Source organism: Ptiloglossa arizonensis, chromosome 3 (assembly GCF_051014685.1).
Source record: "Ptiloglossa arizonensis isolate GNS036 chromosome 3, iyPtiAriz1_principal, whole genome shotgun sequence".
NCBI classification, from domain to species: Eukaryota; Metazoa; Arthropoda; class Insecta; order Hymenoptera; family Colletidae; genus Ptiloglossa; species Ptiloglossa arizonensis.
Window position 1 is genome coordinate 14,273,819 of NC_135050.1, and position 19,030 is coordinate 14,292,848.

The window sequence follows — 19,030 nt, forward strand, 5'->3', positions numbered from 1 at the left end:
CTACTGTCGTAAGAAGAAAGTCTCTGAGAGTTTTTTCCCGAGTTAGATAGGTCATCTTGTTTCTGGACGTTATCGGTCCGTCGTTGAACCATACGACGAAATCGTGATTGCTTTGCGGTGTATTTTCGATTGTCTTACCGAGCACGAATGTACAGCAACGTGTTACGGTTCGAGCGATCCGAGAAAGTGTCAATAATGTTGGCAATGTGAAAATATATTTATATAATGGAACGAAGACCCGAGAGTTTTCAGGTAACTTTCTTTGTTCTGGAGAAAACGTTAAAACCGTCGAGAGTTTTATATGCATTGCGTACCGAGTTGTTTATTACACGTGTAAGATGTACCGAGACAATCGTTTTCAAACATTAACGAGAACTTTTAAATATCTGGAACGTCTGCACGTATAATATATAGAGAGTTACGCAGCGATTTCCTCGTAACGTTTAAGCGTTTATCTTAAATAATTATCCGCGTTACTAACGACGTCGATATTCGCGATATCGCTGTCATTAACGAATAATGGATATCGTCGTTTCGAGTTTAGTGTTTTCGTCTATTTTTTTTAAATCTCGCGTACTGAAAGAGCCGATTGTACTTGGTACTTGGGCTAATATAAGTGGAATATAAATTAATCGTTAAAAATTAATTTAAACATTCTTTCACGGCATTGTATTTACCCGGCCGATCTTCTAATCGTCAAATAAATACAAACGTATAAAACGAATTAAACGAAAATGTAATTTTTCGAGTTTAATAATCGTTCGTAGCCAAGGACCAGTTTAGAAGCAACAATAGGCGCAACGAAATGATAAAATTAATTTTGAACAACGAACCGTCGTTAAAACACTTACCTACTATTTTTAAACTAGCAGTTTTAATTTAATATTTGCAATATTTACGTTTCGCTCCTATCGTTAACTCTCTTCGGTAATTCATCGATACATGTTTTAACCATGACTCGTGTTACGCGTTTATGTTAATATATTCCGAACGTAAAATAAACAGCTTTTTATACACCGAATAACAACTCTACGTATTGCTCGGTAACTGTTACCACCCAGGGTATTAATAAAAGTCACCCTATAATTTAAAACCGAGGATTTCGCCATAATATGAAAATAAAGCCCCCGCGGATAAAAATTTATGAATTCCCAGTACCTAAGGAAGATTACCGCGAACATTAACTGGCGTGATAAAATTATACACACAACGGTCGTGTTCTCTCATAATCATTCGCTATTCTTCGCTATCCAAAGGACCGCTCCGCCTGCGCAGTTAATAAACACAAATGTATGCAAAAGTTTCCGTCTCGAGAGCGATACTGAAATATGAACGGCAATCTTTCGCGTTCATCCCTTTAATCTCGTTCCGCGTGAAAAATGTGTTTTATATATTTCACCGGATAATCGGGCGAATTGTTAAAGGCTGAGTCGAGGTTCACGCGTGAACGTGGCCCAAGTTCGGGCAAGGGTCTCACAGCCTTGGAGGAACATATGGTCCACGAGCCGGGGGCATCGTTCATTGGCCGACACGTAGACTCGTAATCTTGCTATTTATCACAGGATGCGAGAGGGGAGGCGGAATAAGAAGGGGCGAAGTTATTCTTTCTTTTTCTCCACGGAGTTACGCGCATCGGGAAAACGAATTTGAATGCAACGATAGAATGTATAATAACAATCGTCCCGCGAATCGCCGCGCGATTCTATCGGTCTTGTTTCGTAAGATCACGTATTTTTCGCTCCGAGCGAATCGATAACATTCTTTTTATCGTCGTCCACCTTTCTCTTTGGTTACCATTTTTCGTACATCCGATAATATCTTCTTCCATCAACTTTCGATTGTCTTTTGACCTTTCCGTAAACCGTGCTAACGAAGTTTCTATAAAACTTCTTCTGCGTACGAACGTACAAGAAATATTAACCATCGACGACTTTTTCTTGTTTGCTAAAATCAATTCATCGGATCCCTTTTTAGTAAACGGTTCATTCGTGAACGCTCGCTCGATATCAATTTTAATACGTTCAAACTGTTAACGATTTCAATATTCAAAAAGTTGTCGCTACTTTGGTATAAACGTTACCATAAGTTTTTATCGATACAGGCTGGGTAGCGTTTTCTTTATTAAATTCGAACAGCAGGCTACGTTCGATACGAATTTTCCTCGTGTTCACTATTAACTGAAAGATATTAACCACTTTTCTCAAACTCGGTTCAACGTCTGGTAAAAGACCGAATATAAATCATCGACGGTCATCTTGTAGTTTGATCCAACAGAACTATGTTTATGTATGTTTACATTCGAACAGAAGTGCGCATAAATAAATACACACACTCGTGAAACGATCTAATATACTTTTTGCAAGAAGCGAGATGTCTGGAGATTAACTTCTCCGTGTCGCTGGTTAAAAAAGTGTCAAAGTGCTGGAATCTCGAACACAGGTGCTCGAGTAGATTTTCTTAAATTACTTACTGTGTATTCGTTGCTCTCCATCGTGCAATCTTGACAAGTCGTGGAACGCCTCTTCGCCATTAAATTAAATCGAGGGAATCTTCGTTTCATACAAATTACTGGCAATTCTGTCGCCAAGTTTCAAATTCGATATCTTCGAATTCCAAGCTTCGAGAGCGGACAAAGTTTCGAATTTTATTCGTCGCCCAGGTACTAGTTTTTCGCGAAGGAGTTGGACAATTTTCGAAACGTCGTTTGTTCGCAATTCTCGCGAAAAAGAATAATCAGCAGAGGATGTTTCAAATCAATTTTAATAAATACGGTACTGCGAATTGGGTCCGCTCCTGATCGGTCACGAACGCAAGGTACATATTTGAAATACCACGAGTGGATATTTTATAGCGTTGATTCTCCAATATTACGAATCTACTTTTTTTCTGCACATACGTATAAAAAGTATTCAATTTTATTTCGTTTATCGGACAAGATTTCATAAATACAGTATTGCCTTGTTAACTGATCACGAATTGGGTCCGCTTGTGTTCAGTTACGGAGGGAAGGTAACTCCTTCCAGGAATTGACCGGTTTAATCCCGGACCGAATCCAAGTCACGCGCGTACCATTTGACGAGAAGAGTGGGATACACACATCGAGTGAACACAACGAGGATGGCTCGGGTTCAGATATCGAGGGATCCGCTCGGTTAACGAAATAACACTGTACGTCCCTATCGGAGTTTATTTTTCTACTTTCAATCCCAACGTATATGGAATAAATTTACTATTTCTCTTTCACTCTTATTTCATTATCGTTTCCATAATTATTGTATTATTCTTTCCGCGTTAAAGAGGCTGTCTCTTATACGATAAACAAATTTAATCGAATTAAATTGAAATTATTACGCAACCGAAACTTGCCGAGACTTTCTCGACCGTATAATTTCGAACGACGCGCAGAGCGATCGGAAACACAGCAACGATCGAATCGATCTACGCGAGACTATAAACCGAATCGTCCTTAGCCACGAGGTATCAACGATTCCTTCGCGCACGATTTAACAAGTTTCATTTCCAAACGACTCGAGACTTTTTTCTATTCTCCTTGATATCGAATCTCCCAAAAATTTCGAATCGTTGCCGAAAACTTTAGCTCGACGGTGAACGTCTCGCGTTTACATTGGGAGCCAGATCGACAGAGTCATGGGATAGGAAAGATCCATTGAGAAGAAAGCCACGGAGAAAGTCCTAATCTGGATATTAATTATTTATTAATTAGCTAATATTCTGAAAACGTATGAACATTTGTACATGTGTTTTGTATCATGAGGTACTTGTGTATGGCATTCGTCAAATACGTAATTAACACGGTATCGACGCGTATACAGATACGCGAGACAGACGCGCGTCTGTATGCGGATCCACGTGCGCCTACATAAGTCGATCGTTTCACATTTCTTTTTCTTTTTTTCTATCGTTTTCCTTTCTTCCCTTTTTATTACCTTTCGTTTCGTGGCGGCAGTGAACTCCTCTCGAAAGGACGAATAAGACGTTCTATATAAATAAAACCGACAGCAGAATCGGAGCAAGCGCGACGTTCTGCTTTCCTATTTGTTCATTCGCTTTTCTGATTTTGCGCACGGATCGATCCGTTTTCGAATCGCTATTGGATGGCTTTCGGTGACGTTTCTCGGCAACGAGCTATATATATCTTATACGTATATCGTAGCGTTACGCGAATTATTACGTTGCTGGTACTCCTTGACGCAGAATTCGACGATCGAGCGCGAAAAGATTTCACCTCGAGCGGGATTTATCGTTTTACGCGGTCTCGGTTCAACGTGTTCAAACCGAAATTATTGTCCCGCGACAATAATTCGAGTTTCCCAGCGGAATTCCACGAACGAGGAAACGATTTTCTCGGCTTACCATCGATTTCAATTCATCATCGCGAGAAGGTTTTACGTAGAAATTGATTTCGATAAAAATGGAGGGAGATTTTGTTTCGTTACTTTTTCTTTTTTTTCTTCGTTTTCTTCGTTTTCTTTTCTTTCTTTTTGGCGTGTATATACTCTCTTTGAATAAAAATTGTCCGAAGGAAGAATGTAAAGGCTTATGAAACGATCTTACGATTTACTTCGATTAGTTTCCATCTACATGTGTGACTCGCCGAGCGTTGACATACTTTCTAGTAAAAAATACGTATTTGGGGTAACTTTCTTCGCCGAAAGGATCACCGGAGGTTCTTTCGCGCGTCGATGATCGGAACACTGCCCCAGAAATGCAAAAAAAAAACGAAAAACTGCATTCTCCTTGTTACGTAGATCTCGATTGTCGCAACGATTCACACGCCTCAACGTTGAAAAGATTCTCCGAGGGTTGTTTCGTCGATACGCGGGCGGGAGACAACGAATCGGCCGCCACGCAGCTCGTTGATTGGCTTCTTACCACTTACAATTAATATCCTAAAATTTAAATATATATATATTTATATATATGCATATATATATATATATATATATATATATATATATATACATACACACACACACATATATATATATATATAGATTTATTTATTTATATATTTATACCAAAAAACATTCGTTCACAACGAATTAGAAAACATAAAAATTTAGCTAGAAGACGCATAGTACAATATAGTGGACTACACCTAACATCATCTTACTCTCGATTTATTTCTTTCCTTTCGAATGCTTTCGTTTCCAAACTTCTCTCTTTCTTACTCAGAGCTCTTATCGGCATCCTCGCTTTCTGCTCTCTTTCTCTCTCTCTCTCTCTCTTACTCTCACTCGCGTCATCACTGCCGTCTTAATAAATCGTAGATAGATCGCATCAATATATTGCTTCGTCATCAGGTAGATGTTGCCTAAGTCTAACAATGGCGGGACTCGCCGCGTGTACGCGGAGCAAACATTTGCAAACGACGCGCAAGATATAAGAGAACGTCGATGAATAGTGTTTCTCGCCGGTTCGGTTGAACGTCCTCCCACCCGCGAAAATCAACTCGTTGTATCGACGCGCGATCGTCGATCTTTGCTCCGCGCAACTTTCGATTCGCGATCGCGCTCGCCTTTTTCGTCTCGCGACCGGTCGGTGGTCTGTCTCTCTCCTCGAAAACTATCCGTAAAATTTTTCTTCGCCGATATTCGCGCACCAGATCCGCGCTCGGAATGGCCGCGAGGCGCTCCGGGGGAAATTCGCGGAACGAAATTCTCGTTCGGGGCGTGATCGGCCATCGTCGCCATTGTCCGTAGCTCGGCCGGCGAGGCGCGCGCGCGAATCGTGCGATTCCTTTCGCGCCCAGTTCGCAACAATTTACTAAATTACAGAATGCCCAAGGTTACAAGTGCGCGACGAGAGGCTGGCGTCAGGGGAGGAGTATTGCGCGGGGTTGAGAAGGGGACGTCGGCTGCGGCGAAATTTCACGCGAACTCGTCGCTAGTGTTTGTTTCGCGTGGTTGCGACCCGCTGTTTAACCCCTTGACCGCGAACGGTGGTACGCGTGCGTTGAACGCCGATCGGCGTTCCGAGTACACGCGCGTTACACGCGAGAGAAGGCCTTCCGCCCACGGAGCTGTACGTTACGCGTCCGCGTCGTTCGGCGGTCAAAGGGTCAATGGAAATCGATCGACGACGACCGAACCGCGCACGCGCGGACCGACAGATATCGTTCGCGCGAGTTCGGTCCCGTCGCTCGAAGGTCCAAGCTAATGGAGAATTTTGTTTCGCTCGATCCACGACAGAGTGGACGAGCATCGCGCGATGCGGGCAACAGCTGAGCTTGCGCAAAAGTCGCCCCGAAACGATATGTATCAGCCCCCGATCGAATACATATTTTAGAATTTACAAGTAAATAAGAAAGAAATATAACGTGAACGCGTACTTTCCGAAAATTGTTTACAGAGTCCGAGCAATGCGAATGGAAATTTTACTTTTCGGTGAGAATCGATACTGGCATGTTTCTTTCTTTTTTTTTTTTTTTTATGTACGTTCAGAGCTCGAACCTTTCTGCACAAAATGTGTATTTCGGGGGAGTTCGAAACGATACGAATGGAAATATGTTTGCAGCGTACCGTTTATTAAACAGGTTACGATTTTTGCGCATCGAAATTTGATTTCTCGGTAGCGATCGTTACCGACTTTACGTTGCGTTTAGAAAAATATCTGCTTCGTTCTTGAACGTTTCTTTGCGAAATGTGTATCATGGAAAATGCGAAGAGAGTTTTTGAATGCGAAGAGAATCCAATTTGCGGACTTCTATCGTGTGCGATCGAAGCGCTACGAATGTTGTACAATAAATTTTGATTTTTTTGCTAGATATTGTTTCTAACGTTTCGTTAAAAAAATATGAACTTGGTTTTCGAATCGTCCTCTTTGAAAATCTGAATTTAAGTTAAAGGAGCTTGGACGATATTACAGAAAACGAGTGATCGATTCAAGTTTCGCGTCGAATAGAAAAATTCTATTTCGGATTGCACCGTCTAAAAAGATAAGCATTTTGTGCAGCATATTTGAAACAATAGGACGATATCTCTGATATTACGGGTTGCCGTATCGCTTTGTCCGTAAGTGACCGGCGCGATGTCGCGATAAATTCGTGCGAAAAGTATGAAAAATAGCGAACAAAGTCGCGATGAACGCCGCGTGGCGCGAATTTAACTCGAAGTCGATACACGCGATAAATTTAACGGAACGAGCTGAATTAATTTCGATCCGGATGATTCTAAATACGGTGTGTGTGCTCGATCGAGGAACGCGATCCTCGACCGAAAAGTAAACGGTGCGTGAAAGGAATACGTCAAACGAGAACAAAAATAAGGAGATCGTGTATGTTTGAGAAATAAAATATATTTATAAAAACAAAATTAAACGCGCATAAAATAATACAGGTCGTAAATATTATACTTTATCTTCGTCATCATAGGTTCTCTTTTTCATTTCTAACCTTTTCTCTCTCGTTCATCTTTTACGTTAACGTCAGCTGTGTGTCGCAAATATACGAGAAAGAAAAACATGTACATGTAGAAAAAAAAAAAGGAGGAACAGAAACCGCGTGTCGTCGCACTAAATGTTACACATGTTCGGTTATTTTCGCTTTCACGCCGGACTTTTCGCGCGCATTCTTTTTCGAACACACAAACATCGTCGCACGATAAACTCCATTCTCATTTCTTCTCGCCTTCTCGCTCTTTTCGTCGCACGTTATACTATATATTTGTATACATATAATATATATACTATATATATATGTATATATTCGATTATCTCTCACACTCTCGCTCGCATACGTATTCTTTCACTTTTCGCTCGCGCGCGCTCTCTCATTCTCACACTCTCCCTCTCGCTCTCTCTCGCTCGCTCGCTCTCACATGTTCAATCGCTTACAAATTTTCATCGACGCACATTATTATGGCACAAAACGAGGAATGGGCGTGCACGGAAATACTTGTTGTTACCGGATAAGAATTCCATCGACTTTCCCTTTCTTTCGCTACCTGTCTTATTCTCACCCCTCTCTTACTCGCGCGCGTACGCGTGCGCGCGCGCGCGCGCACACTCGGATCTCTCTCTTTCTCTCCGGCTCTTTCACACAATCAATCGTTCACTCTTACGTTCAAGAATTATTATTTATAATCTTTTCATAGATTTCTTTCTTCTTTTCTTTCTGTGAAATGCCCGCGAAATTAGAATCACACGTGAGGGGAAGCACACAAGGTTCTATTACATCTCATATTCTTTTTTTTTTTCTTGTTTTTGGCACAACCAACGACAGTTTGGTACCGTGTGTATATATATACACATATGTATATATATATATATATATATATAATATATATAATAATAATAATTTTGCACTCGCGTGCTGGAACAATTATTTTACAATTACAAACATGCTCTCGCACCAAAAACGCGCTCACGGAACGAGTAAAAAATACCGACGATGCGCGTCTCTTTTAATAATAATATTAATTATAATAATAATAATAATAATAATAATGTTCGTAATATAATAATAATAATATTAATAATACGAGAAACAAGTGTGACGCGTCTTGTCGTCTAGAAACAAATCTACGAAAAAGAAAACTATCTCGCCGCTTCGTCGTCGCTCGCGAAATCACCGTCGTATAATATTTCGCGGATAAATGCCCAAGTAGATTGATTTCGTAACACGATTAACCCTATCAATTTTCTTTCCATTCTTCGTCTTTCTTTCTCTCTCTCCCCCTCTCTCTCTCTCTCGCTCGCTCTCTCTCTATCTATCTTTCTTTCTTTCTCGCTCTCTCTCTCTCTGTTTCGTCGCGCGATCGAAGAACGAAAAAACGCGTTAATTTTCTTTTTCTTTTACATTTTCTTCGCATCGCTAATTTCGTATCGCCTACGAACGCGCGCCATTTTCTTCATTTTCTTTTTTTTTCTTTCTTTCTGTTCGTCGCGCTGTTTCTCGCCCGAACCGCGCTCGCAAGACGAACAAACCTGACAATGATATGATTATCGGAAATATGTAATCCTCGATCGTACTCCCGGTGATCGATGCACCGTTCGCTACTTTCCATCCCTTCCCTCCTTTTTTTTTTCCTTTAACTTTACGATTATCTAATAATAAAAACTGAGTGTACAGTAATACTGTTTGATATGTCTCTAAAACGTACATCCATCTCTAGAGCCCTCCCCTTTTTCTATCGTCTCTCACATCTCGCTCGTCGCTCATTTTTTTTTTTTTTCTTTATTCATCGTTTATATTAGATTCTATATGCATAATGTTCTATTACACGCTCTTTACGACCGGCGGGCGACTCGAGGAACTTTGAGGCAAAAGCAAAGAGGAAAGAGAACGTCTCGAGACCACTCGAGTACTCTGCGCTTCGTTCGCTGACCAATCGGGAAACCGCGTGTAACGGTCGACTGAATTTGAAGAAAAAAAAAACAGGAAAAAAATGAAAAAAAAAAGATCGAAGTTCGACGCGGGTCCTGTTTCATTTGACGCATCGATCCCGAATGATTTCCAAGATTCGATCGAATTTCGTTTGCAACGCGAAAAGCAAGGAATGTGCAATGAAGTAAGTCGTTCCGCCCGCGCGGTTGCGCGTTCCGCTACATTTCATTCTTCTTTTTTTTCTCTTTAATAACATTATTATTATTGCATTGGCTCTTTCATCTTTTCTTTCTTCCTTTCATTCATCGTTAAATTCCTGAACTCTGAGGTAGTCTGTTCTGGGTGTCATATTACGTAGTAAAAATGGCAAGAGTGCTATATAATTTATCGTCTTCTTTTTTTTTTTTTATTTATTTATCATCTTCTTTAACTTCTCCTCTCGCTTTCACGTATTTTATTTCTTTGTCACATTTATACGAAACAACTAAAAAGAAAAAAAGGAAACTCGTGAAAGGACGTCGTACGCGCGGACACGCGTGTCTATATATGTATATACGTGCGTGTACGTGTTTCGTGATAGTGACCGAGTCTCGTTGCGCGATTACAATGGAGTTGAATTCGATTTATATGTACAATTCACCGTCGTGCACCGCTCGAAGCGATCGGAAGAACTCGACAGAATCGAAACAGAGAACGACAGGCGCGATTGGCTCCCGAAATATTCGTTCCCTCCGAGTCACTTCGAGCGGTAACCTAAACGGGCCTCGTTTCCCGAACGAAACGGACTGATTAAGGAAAACAAAAAAAAAAAAAAAGGAAAATAATAAAAACGATAGAGAAATAGAAAAACGATCGCGTTTCTTGTCAAATTAATCATTACGAAAACAATTCGACTCGTCAGGTGGGAAAGACATCATTCTGGCAACGATAACATTTGAACGGAAGTCGTTCGAAAATAATTGCGTAACGTGTCGCGTTTGAACAACTATTAAATGCCTAAGGCCGATCGATCGATCGATCGATCGATCGATCGAACGAACGATTGATCAACGGAAATAATTACGCGCGAACCCGGCGTATATTTTGTCACGGACGAGGTCAACGTTTATTTTACGCGCGAGTGAGTGTGCGTGTAAGTACGTGTATGTATGTGTGTATGCGCGTGGGTTACATGTCTTCGTGACGAGCTTGTGCGTAGCTCGAAGGGAAATTCGCTCGTGTCGCGAGAGAGGAGAGACTCGATCCGATCCAGTGTTGATCGGCTCGTTTCGCGCTCCGCGGCCAATTAATCGGGCATTAATCGATCGTACGCGACGGCGGCGTCCCGTAATTAGAGACGCCCGCGCTCGAACGGAGATCGCGGAACGATTATTGATCGATCCGTCGAATTACGCCCGAATCGATCGCGACGACACGCTCGCGCCCCGATATTCCGCGCGTGAAACGGTCCCCGTGAAAAGAATGCGAACACTTTGTCGACGAGCCGGATTAAAGAATATTTTAAGAGAAAAAAAAACAATTAAAAAAAAAAAGAAAAAAAAAGAGTAAAAATGAAACCATCGTAGCGAAGATTCCCCAAAGTCGCTTCTGTTGCTTCTTCGATATGTACGTGAGAAATAACCGTGGTTGAAACACGACACGAGCAAGATTCATTCCGGGCGACGTACAATTCGGAACTTAGGCTATCTTAAAATTTAGAAGAAAAAAAAAGAGAGAACAAAAATGAAACGGAAAAGACGCGACGCAACGTGGTGAAAATTTCATCCGGCGACGGTCGCGCGGAAATTGCGGAATGTACGAAGAACAGAGTAGTGCAAGGAATGCGAAGAAGAGAGTCCCCCTCGTGGAGAATCGAAACGCGCGCGCGTTAACGTTCGAACGAGTTTCCTCGCGTTTTCGAAATGGAGAAAAAAAAGGGGGGGGGGGTAAACACAGTGCACGAACACGAAACGACGAATGAACATCATGACGCGAAGAACCGCACCGTCGCACGGATAGGAATTCTCGTGAACTGAAATTTCCCGCGTCTTTTCGCGATTACCTATAATCAACCGTTTTTTTCATTTTCCTCTCGTTTACTCCCTCGATAAAGTATACGCTATATACGCTATAAAATACGAGTATTATGAATAGGTTTCGTAATCACTTTCTAGACGATATTCAATTGAGTTTCGATAATTACAGTGATGATAATTAGAATAACCATACGCCTATACATTTAACATATTTTGTACAATCGATAAGCTTCGAAGGTTCGACGTCGCATTGGGAAGAAATGTTTCCGTTGCGCGTAATATTCAGAGTTTATTATCGTTCGAGTCGCGCGACTTTATCTTTCGTTTTCTTTCTTCTTTTTTCCGACTATTTCGATTTTCTCTTCTCGACCGTCCCAATTCCGAGACGAAAGTCGCGATCCACCGGGTCGAGCACACCGACGCGAGAACGAACGAAAATGGTTCCCCCGTCGATGATCTCGCGATCGACTCCGTGTACCGCGACTCGCGAGACGATGCCTCGATAAAGCGCTCGCTGGTGGCCGCGTGCGTGCGCGCGTTCACTTCCGACGCGGGTATCGAATCCGCTCCTCGGAACGCGCCGAATATATCGATTCACCGATCCCGAGTCGATATCAAATAAATATTACCACCGTTTGAGCAAAAAACCAATATCCCTCCGAACACCCGTTGGATCCTCACCGAACCGAGTCCACGCGATTATCTCGGGACCCGATGAACGACTATCGATCGACGACTGCTCGGAAGAAACGAACGCAATTACCTTTCTCTCTCTCTCTCTCTCTCTTTCTCTCTCTCTTTTGTACAAACGGAAACAAAATGATGTCTCTCTCTCTCTCTCTCTCTCTTTCTCTCTGGTCGAATTCAGAGAGAGAATTTCGGAACTAGGCGAGGTATTGCGGAGAGGGAACCGTGGATGACAGAGATACTCAGAGGGGCTGCCTTAAACCGAGAACTATATAATAAATACAAATTTCATCACGATCGAACGGTTTGTGCACTTGAGTCCCAGTGTCTCTGATCGATATAAAACGCGTAGTTCGACTCGAAGTGGTCGCGTATGCGCGACCCGTCCCGCGATATTTACGATCTCACCTTTCGAATAAACAATCACGAGGGACCGGTAAACGCCGGATCATGGATCGTCACCGTTGCGAGCAGCGCGGCACGATTGCCGCGACGATACCGGGTCGACGTGGACCCCGATACCCGCTCGAGTACTCGTTGAATCACGCACGCAGATGAACGTTGTGATTGTTGGATTTCTTTTTGTGCGTCTCGAGGTGCTTCATCATGTGGTCCTTCCTGATGAATCCCTTGCCGCAATTATCACAGGCGTACGGCTTTTCGCCAGTGTGGAGGCACATGTGCCGCCTGAGGTCAGTTTTGTGGTTGAACTGCTTCGGGCATATTTCGCACTTGTACGGCTTGTCGCCAGCGTGCTTCTGCAGGTGCTCCGCGTGCAGGTACTCGAGGGGGAACCTCTTGCCGCACTGATTGCATTTGAACGGCTTGTCGCCGGAGTGGAAGCTCTTGTTGTGTTGCGTCAGGTAGCAGGCCTTGTTGAAGACCTTGTCGCACTCGATGCACTTGTGAAAGCCGTCCTGCGAGATGTAGTGCGAGCCGGTGTTGGTGCTGGTCACCTGATGCTCCTTCGTGATCACGGCGGTGGTTTTCGATTTGTGATCCTTCGCGTATTGTCTGCCGATATTTGGATTCAGCTCCTCCTTGGCCTGAATCAGTTGCGGCAGATTGTTGTTCGCCTCGAGATTGTCCCGCGCGTGCTGAAGCGGATGGGACAGATGATGGTGGGTCTGGATGTCGTACTGCTTGATGATCATGCCGTCGGTGTTCGGCAGCATGTCCGTCTCCATGTTCGTAAGCGACTCGTACCTAGGTGGCGAGTTTCTGTACGGATCGTAGGTAGATCCGGGAGATTCGAACGAGCTTTCTTGAGGAGATGCGTTCTCCTCCGGACTTAGCCCCCCCACGTTAACGGCCTGCGGTTGGTTTTGGCCAATTAAGAACCCGGTCACGTTGAATTGCGTGAAACTGGGTAGGATCCTTTGATGGTTACTAAAGGTCCCAAAACCGGGTAAAACATCCTGAGTCTGCTGCTGCTGCTGGTGTTGTTGTTGCTGCTGCTGTTGTTGTTGCTGCTGCTGCTGTTGCTGCTGCTGCTGCTGCTGCTGCTGCTGGTGCTGAGATTGCTGATGTTGCTGAGATTGCTCAGAGAGGGACAAAGGCATCCCATTACCAGTAGTAGTTAGCTGGATGGTGATAGACTCCAGCAGGCCCGGGATGTTGGTAGTAGTTGTAACGTGGGGGGGCAAGGCGTTTGGGTACGGCTGATGAGGCATCGTAGTACCCCCCATCGCCGTGGGCGAAGCCATTGCTGGGTGGACCGAGCCCGGCGTTATGGGAGACGGCGAACTCATGTGGTGCGGGTGGGACGAGCCCATTGGCGAAGGGGAATTCAGGTGGGGCGCCGGCGGTGGGTGCATGGGCGACATGGGCGAACTCATGGGATGATGGACCGGAAGTTGGCCCGACGGCGAACCCATTGGCAGGTGATGAAGTTGCTGCTGCTGTTGCTGCTGCTGCTGCTGCTGCTGCTGATGGTGGGCCAGCTGGGGGGACGGGGAACCCATTTGTTGCTGATGGTGGCCTGCCATTGGGGATTGGGCCGGTGAATTGAGCGCCGGTACCATTGTGGAGCCCAAGTGGACCGCCGAAGGCTGCTGTTGCTGTTGTTGCTGCGTTAGGGCCGCCGCCGCCGAAGACTCGCTGCTGCTGCTGCTGTTGCTGTTGTTGGAATTGTTGCTGTTGTAGAGACTGGTGGTGGTGGGCGTGTGCAGCAGGCCCCTCGCCGCCTCTCCCGAAGGACCTGCCATCAAGTTTGGGGGACTCCCGGAAGAAGATAATTCTGGCGATCTCGACGATCCCCCGCTCCTGCCGCCGGAGTGGTTATCTCTACCAGGATGATGATGAGCACTGATAGGCATGTTAGCTGGATCCGGTTGATTGCTTTGTTTAACCGCGTTCTTGTGCAGCGTCGTATTGTAGTGCCTTTTCAGATGGCCCGAGCTGGTGAACCACTTGTTGCACGCGGTGCAGTTGTAGGTCTTTGGTCGCCGCGCCTCGTTACTTTTCCACGATTGATTGGCTATAGGCGGAGGCTTGGGCGGTTGTTGCAAAAGACCTCCGGGTATCTGATGGCCTGGCATCGGTTGCGTGCTCGTAATGATAGGCGAACCTGGATGTCGCGGCGGTTCAACGGGCATGTGTTGCCCGCGCATGAACTGACCCTGATCTGGGAGCGGCGAAACACTGTCCATGTGGCCCATTGGCGATAACCCGGGATGATAATCATGAGGTTGAGCGGCCGGTGGCCAACCCAGCATAGAACTCACCGAATGCGATCCTGCCCTTTGCTGCTGCTGATGCTGTTGTTGCAACACCTGCTGCTGATGCATCTGCATCTGCAACTCCTGTTGTTGTTGCTGATGAAGCCTCATCAGTTCCTCCTCGTACCTGTGAGTTTGAACTTTGTGAGAATCCAGATCGAGAATCTCGGCCTGTTCCTCCGGTTCTTGCTTCACCTCCAACTTCACCGATTGACCGCTATTGTAGTCGTAACCGGATTGTTGCTGCTGCTGCTGCTGCTGTTGTTGTTGCTGCTGCTGCTGGTTGGACTGAGGCGGTGAGGCGTGCAACTGTTGTTGTTGATTCGGTTGTTGCGGACTGCTACCCAGTTGCTGGTATTGGTGCTGGCCGGGATAACCACCGGGTGAGTTCGAATGACTCGATCTCACGTGTTCGCCCAACTGATTCGCGTCCTCGTACACCGCGCCGCATTTATCGCATTGTAGCGGCGGGCTCCTTGGACTGGTGGAACTGACGGAACTGGTCCGTTCCGGTGGAAAATGTTGCTGATGTTGGTACGGATGGTAACGCGAATAACCTCCACCGCCACCACTACTACCGCCATTGTTCTGCGCGTCATCCGGCGGCGGTGAGTAATGATGGGGCAAGATGTAGGCCGGTTCGTTCTGCATAAAATAGTTGGTCTCGCCGAACATCGGCGTCTGAAAATGATTGTAACTTTGACCGGCAGGCTGTTGCTGTTGTTGTTGCGGCGGCTGCTGCTGCTGTTGTTGCTGTTGCTGCTGCTGCTGTTGTTGTTGTTGTTGTTGTTGTTGAGAGGACGTAGGGTCTTGAGAGGGCGGCCTCGAGGAAGGCTCGCTCGAGTCCGCCGGCGCAGTCACGCTCTCGCGTTTAACGCCCACGTGACTGTTGTGATTGCCGGCCTTACTGTTGTTGTTGTTACTCTCCTCCTGCTGCGCCTGACTTGCCCACTGACTTAGCAGGTTCTCCTGGTGGTATCGCAGGTGCACCTCGAGACTTTTATCGCTTTCGAAGTAGAGGCCGCAGTCCTTGCAATGATGCTCCGGATTCGAACTGCTGCCTACGTACTGTTGCTGTTGTTGCTGCTGTTCGACACTCGTCATCTCACTCATATTGTCTCTCGGTCTCTACCCCTCTCTCTACTCGCATAGACGAGCCCGTTTCGTTCCTGTTCGTCCCTCCTCTGGCCCGGAGCACAGCACTTGTCCGTAATACAAGGGACAAAGACGAGCGACGACGCACCTCACACAACCGAAAACGCTGCGCACATACGCGCGCGTAAACGCGGCCGCGCTCGCGCGCGCACCAAGTTCCAATAACAGTCTGTCCTCCGGGTATTGCGCGGTTCGGTTTCCGTTTTCACTGTTCCGACCCCCGACGAAAGAAAAAGGAAAAAAAAACGAAACTGAAACGGACACAGAACTCGGTAACGTTGTAACGGTGCGTAACACGCGCGTCAAGTCGCGACGTCTCGCGCCTCCCTCCTTTCAGCCGTCGACGACCGCCGATGCGGGTTTCCTTGCGTGCAGCACATGGACGATGATGCCTCGAAAGACGCGCGAAACAGAAGTCACGTGAGCCCTCGTGTGAACTTTTCGAGAAGAGGACGGTATCACGGGGCAGGGACCGGGGTACGGGCGGGCGACCGAACGAAAAGAAAAGAACGGAAAAAAGAAAAAAAGCCGGGGTAAAACGTGTTCTACATTTATCATATGATCGCACGTACGCCAGGTACGAAAGTCCAGATTAACCTCGATCGCTCCACCTGGTGCGACGTCGAGTGTATCACCGCGTGCGGCATCGTCGTCTTCGCCTCGACGATGTGCCGACGACGACGACAACAACGGTTGTCGATGGTCGATGGCTGCTCCGGAACGGCTACGACCGGCTTCGACCCTTCGGCAGTGTTGCGTCCACCGACGCCGTTGCCCGTTGAACACGAATCCACGAAACCCGGCCGTGCGTGGAACTCACAAAGGAATACGTGCGAACCAAGGTAAACAAAAGGAGAGGGGAAAAAAAAAAAATAAACGGAGGTGACGCGCGTGCGATTTACATGTTGGCCGCGGTCCCTCGATTTCCGTCACTCGTACCCGACCTTCCGTTCAACGTCTGCCCGACGAACGATCTCACGCGGTCCAACGATAACCGGGGCTGACTCTTCGTCTTCGAACCATTGGTCATCACGATCTATCACTTCTCACTTTCCTCACTGATATCGTGTCCATTTCGCGACCACTGTTCGCGATTCGATAGTCCTACCGATCGAGTCTCATCGACTCGGCTCGAGACTCGGCCGCGGATCGAGAATATCGTGCGCGATCGAATCCGGTGGTAACCGTAAAGAACGCAGAACCGTGCTTCGATGCGCGGGCACGAGACGAGCGGTTTATCCTTCGAACTGCGATTGTAAATAGCTAGCGATCGTCCTCAACCTCGTGTCCCTCTCCCCTCTCTTCCACCTCGCCCCCTCTTTCCGGCGCGTTCGCTCGCTCGCTCACTCTCTCACTCTATCCTGTTCACACACTCTCGAGACCCGCGTCGTACGACCGCCGGCACTGTTCTGTCGGTTGGAATTCCGGAGTTTCGAGTCCTCGGGCTCGCGCCAAGGCACTGCTCTCCCCCTACCTTCCAAGCGCCTTCACCACCGCCCCCTCCCTGCCGACACTTGCTTGCTCTCGCACTGGCTCTTTCTAACGTCCCGAACTCTCGCTCCTTCCCACCGACTTCTCCCCTTCTCCTCTCTAACCAGCCGCGAACGAACCAACCGTCTCTCTCGCTCTCTCTCTCTCTTTTTCCTACCTCGGTACACCTACTCCAACCTTCTCTCGTGTTTCCCTCCTTCGTCGTTCTTAATGTTAGTCGGCCGATCGGACTTTCTCCCTTCAACTTTTCCCCGCGCGCTTCGTCCGTCTTTCTCTCGAGCGTGTCCCACCCTTCCCTTCTTCGGCTTACCAGAATAACATTTATCCCCCTTCAACTTACCGAGCTTCGTTTCGTCTCTCGCTTCGACCGATTCACCGTCCTTCTCGTTCGTAGGTTTCTCGGACCGGTGGCTCTCTTCGTTCCACTCCGGGCACATCGCCCTCCCTTTTCCACCTCTGGCACCTTCGTCCGCAGCCCCCCTTACTGCGACGATATAGCTCGAAGACGAGCGAGCGAGACCGAACCGACGATGGAAAAGAGAGAAAGAGAAGCGTCGGCTCGAGACAGCCAACCAAATTTGAGACGTCGAGCGCTTCTTGCCCCCACCAGATCCTCCTTGCCCCACTGCCCGCCGTTACACTCCACGGTTACCACGATCCTCGTCTCGTTCCATTGCTCTCGCTCCGCTCTCTCCGTCTAAAAGGACGACGAAATCCTACGGGACGCCGAATGTTTTTCCTCTTCGTCTGTTATTGCTCCCTTTGAATCCCCCTTCTCCCTTCGACGGACACACCGACGCTCTGTTGTTCTTCCCCCGCGCCCTCCTGCCCTCTCCCCTTGCGTCGTCTTTATTCCAGCTTCGTTCTCCTCTTCTTCCAACGCGGCCGATCGCGAGAAGAGAAAAGGACGGAGCGAGGCGCGCATGGCACAGGAATCCTTGCGCGTCCGTATCCTCGGCGTTGTCCTTACACACGAAACTTTATCCGACGAGATTTTTCGGAACCCCGTTGCCCCGAACTCGGCGCTTTCTCGCCAGGATTTTCGTGCCCGATGGACGGACGTGTACGTTTCCTCGCCGAGTGTTCCTACGCCCGCTGGCTCTCCACTTCCTTTATTTCCTTCGTTTTACGCTCGATACGTTCAGGATGGATTTACGAAGGACACGCGTCCCGCGCGCCCGCGAGATTGAATATCTCTCTCGTCCTACCCGGCGTTCGTTGTTCGAGTTTCGGCAGCTGGAGGTCGCTGACCATTCTGAAATTCGCGACGATATCCTTGAGGATCCTTTGCACCGACGTGTCTCCGGCGATAAACTTGCCCGGGAAATTTTATACCAGCGTATCTATACCGGGACCCGATTCCGTCGTGGAATTTCATACTTCCAATCGAACAACTTACTCGTAACCTTGGACATTCGACCTTCGTTCTCGAAATTTTACGCGAATCGAGGATCGAACGTTCCGTATGTTTCGATAGGATCGATGTTGCTCGTTGCAGGAGTTATTTGTCCAGTTGCGAGAATTCTCTGCAACGATTCCGTTGAACCCAAAGACGATTTAAACAATTCTACGTTTCAACGTTTCGACCCCAATTTCGATTCTTCGACGAACGATAT

The 19,030-nt window shown here is 46.7% G+C and overlaps 1 protein-coding gene across 1 annotated transcript; it reads right to left on the reverse strand.

Annotated features, from left to right (window-relative positions):
- Positions 1 to 5,000: 5,000 nt before the first annotated feature.
- LOC143144419 (uncharacterized) lies at positions 5,001 to 17,270 on the reverse strand. The gene has a single exon (XM_076306798.1). The coding sequence runs from the start codon at positions 15,879 to 15,881 to the stop codon at positions 12,591 to 12,593; it is 3,291 nt and encodes a 1,096-aa protein (XP_076162913.1). The 5' UTR covers positions 15,882 to 17,270; the 3' UTR covers positions 5,001 to 12,590.
- Positions 17,271 to 19,030: the final 1,760 nt, after the last annotated feature.

Bases quoted from the DNA above. Each gene is read 5' to 3' on its own strand.
- LOC143144419 (XM_076306798.1), bottom strand. From the start codon at position 15,881: ATGAGTGAGATGACGAGTGTCGAACAGCAGCAACAACAGCAACAGTAC.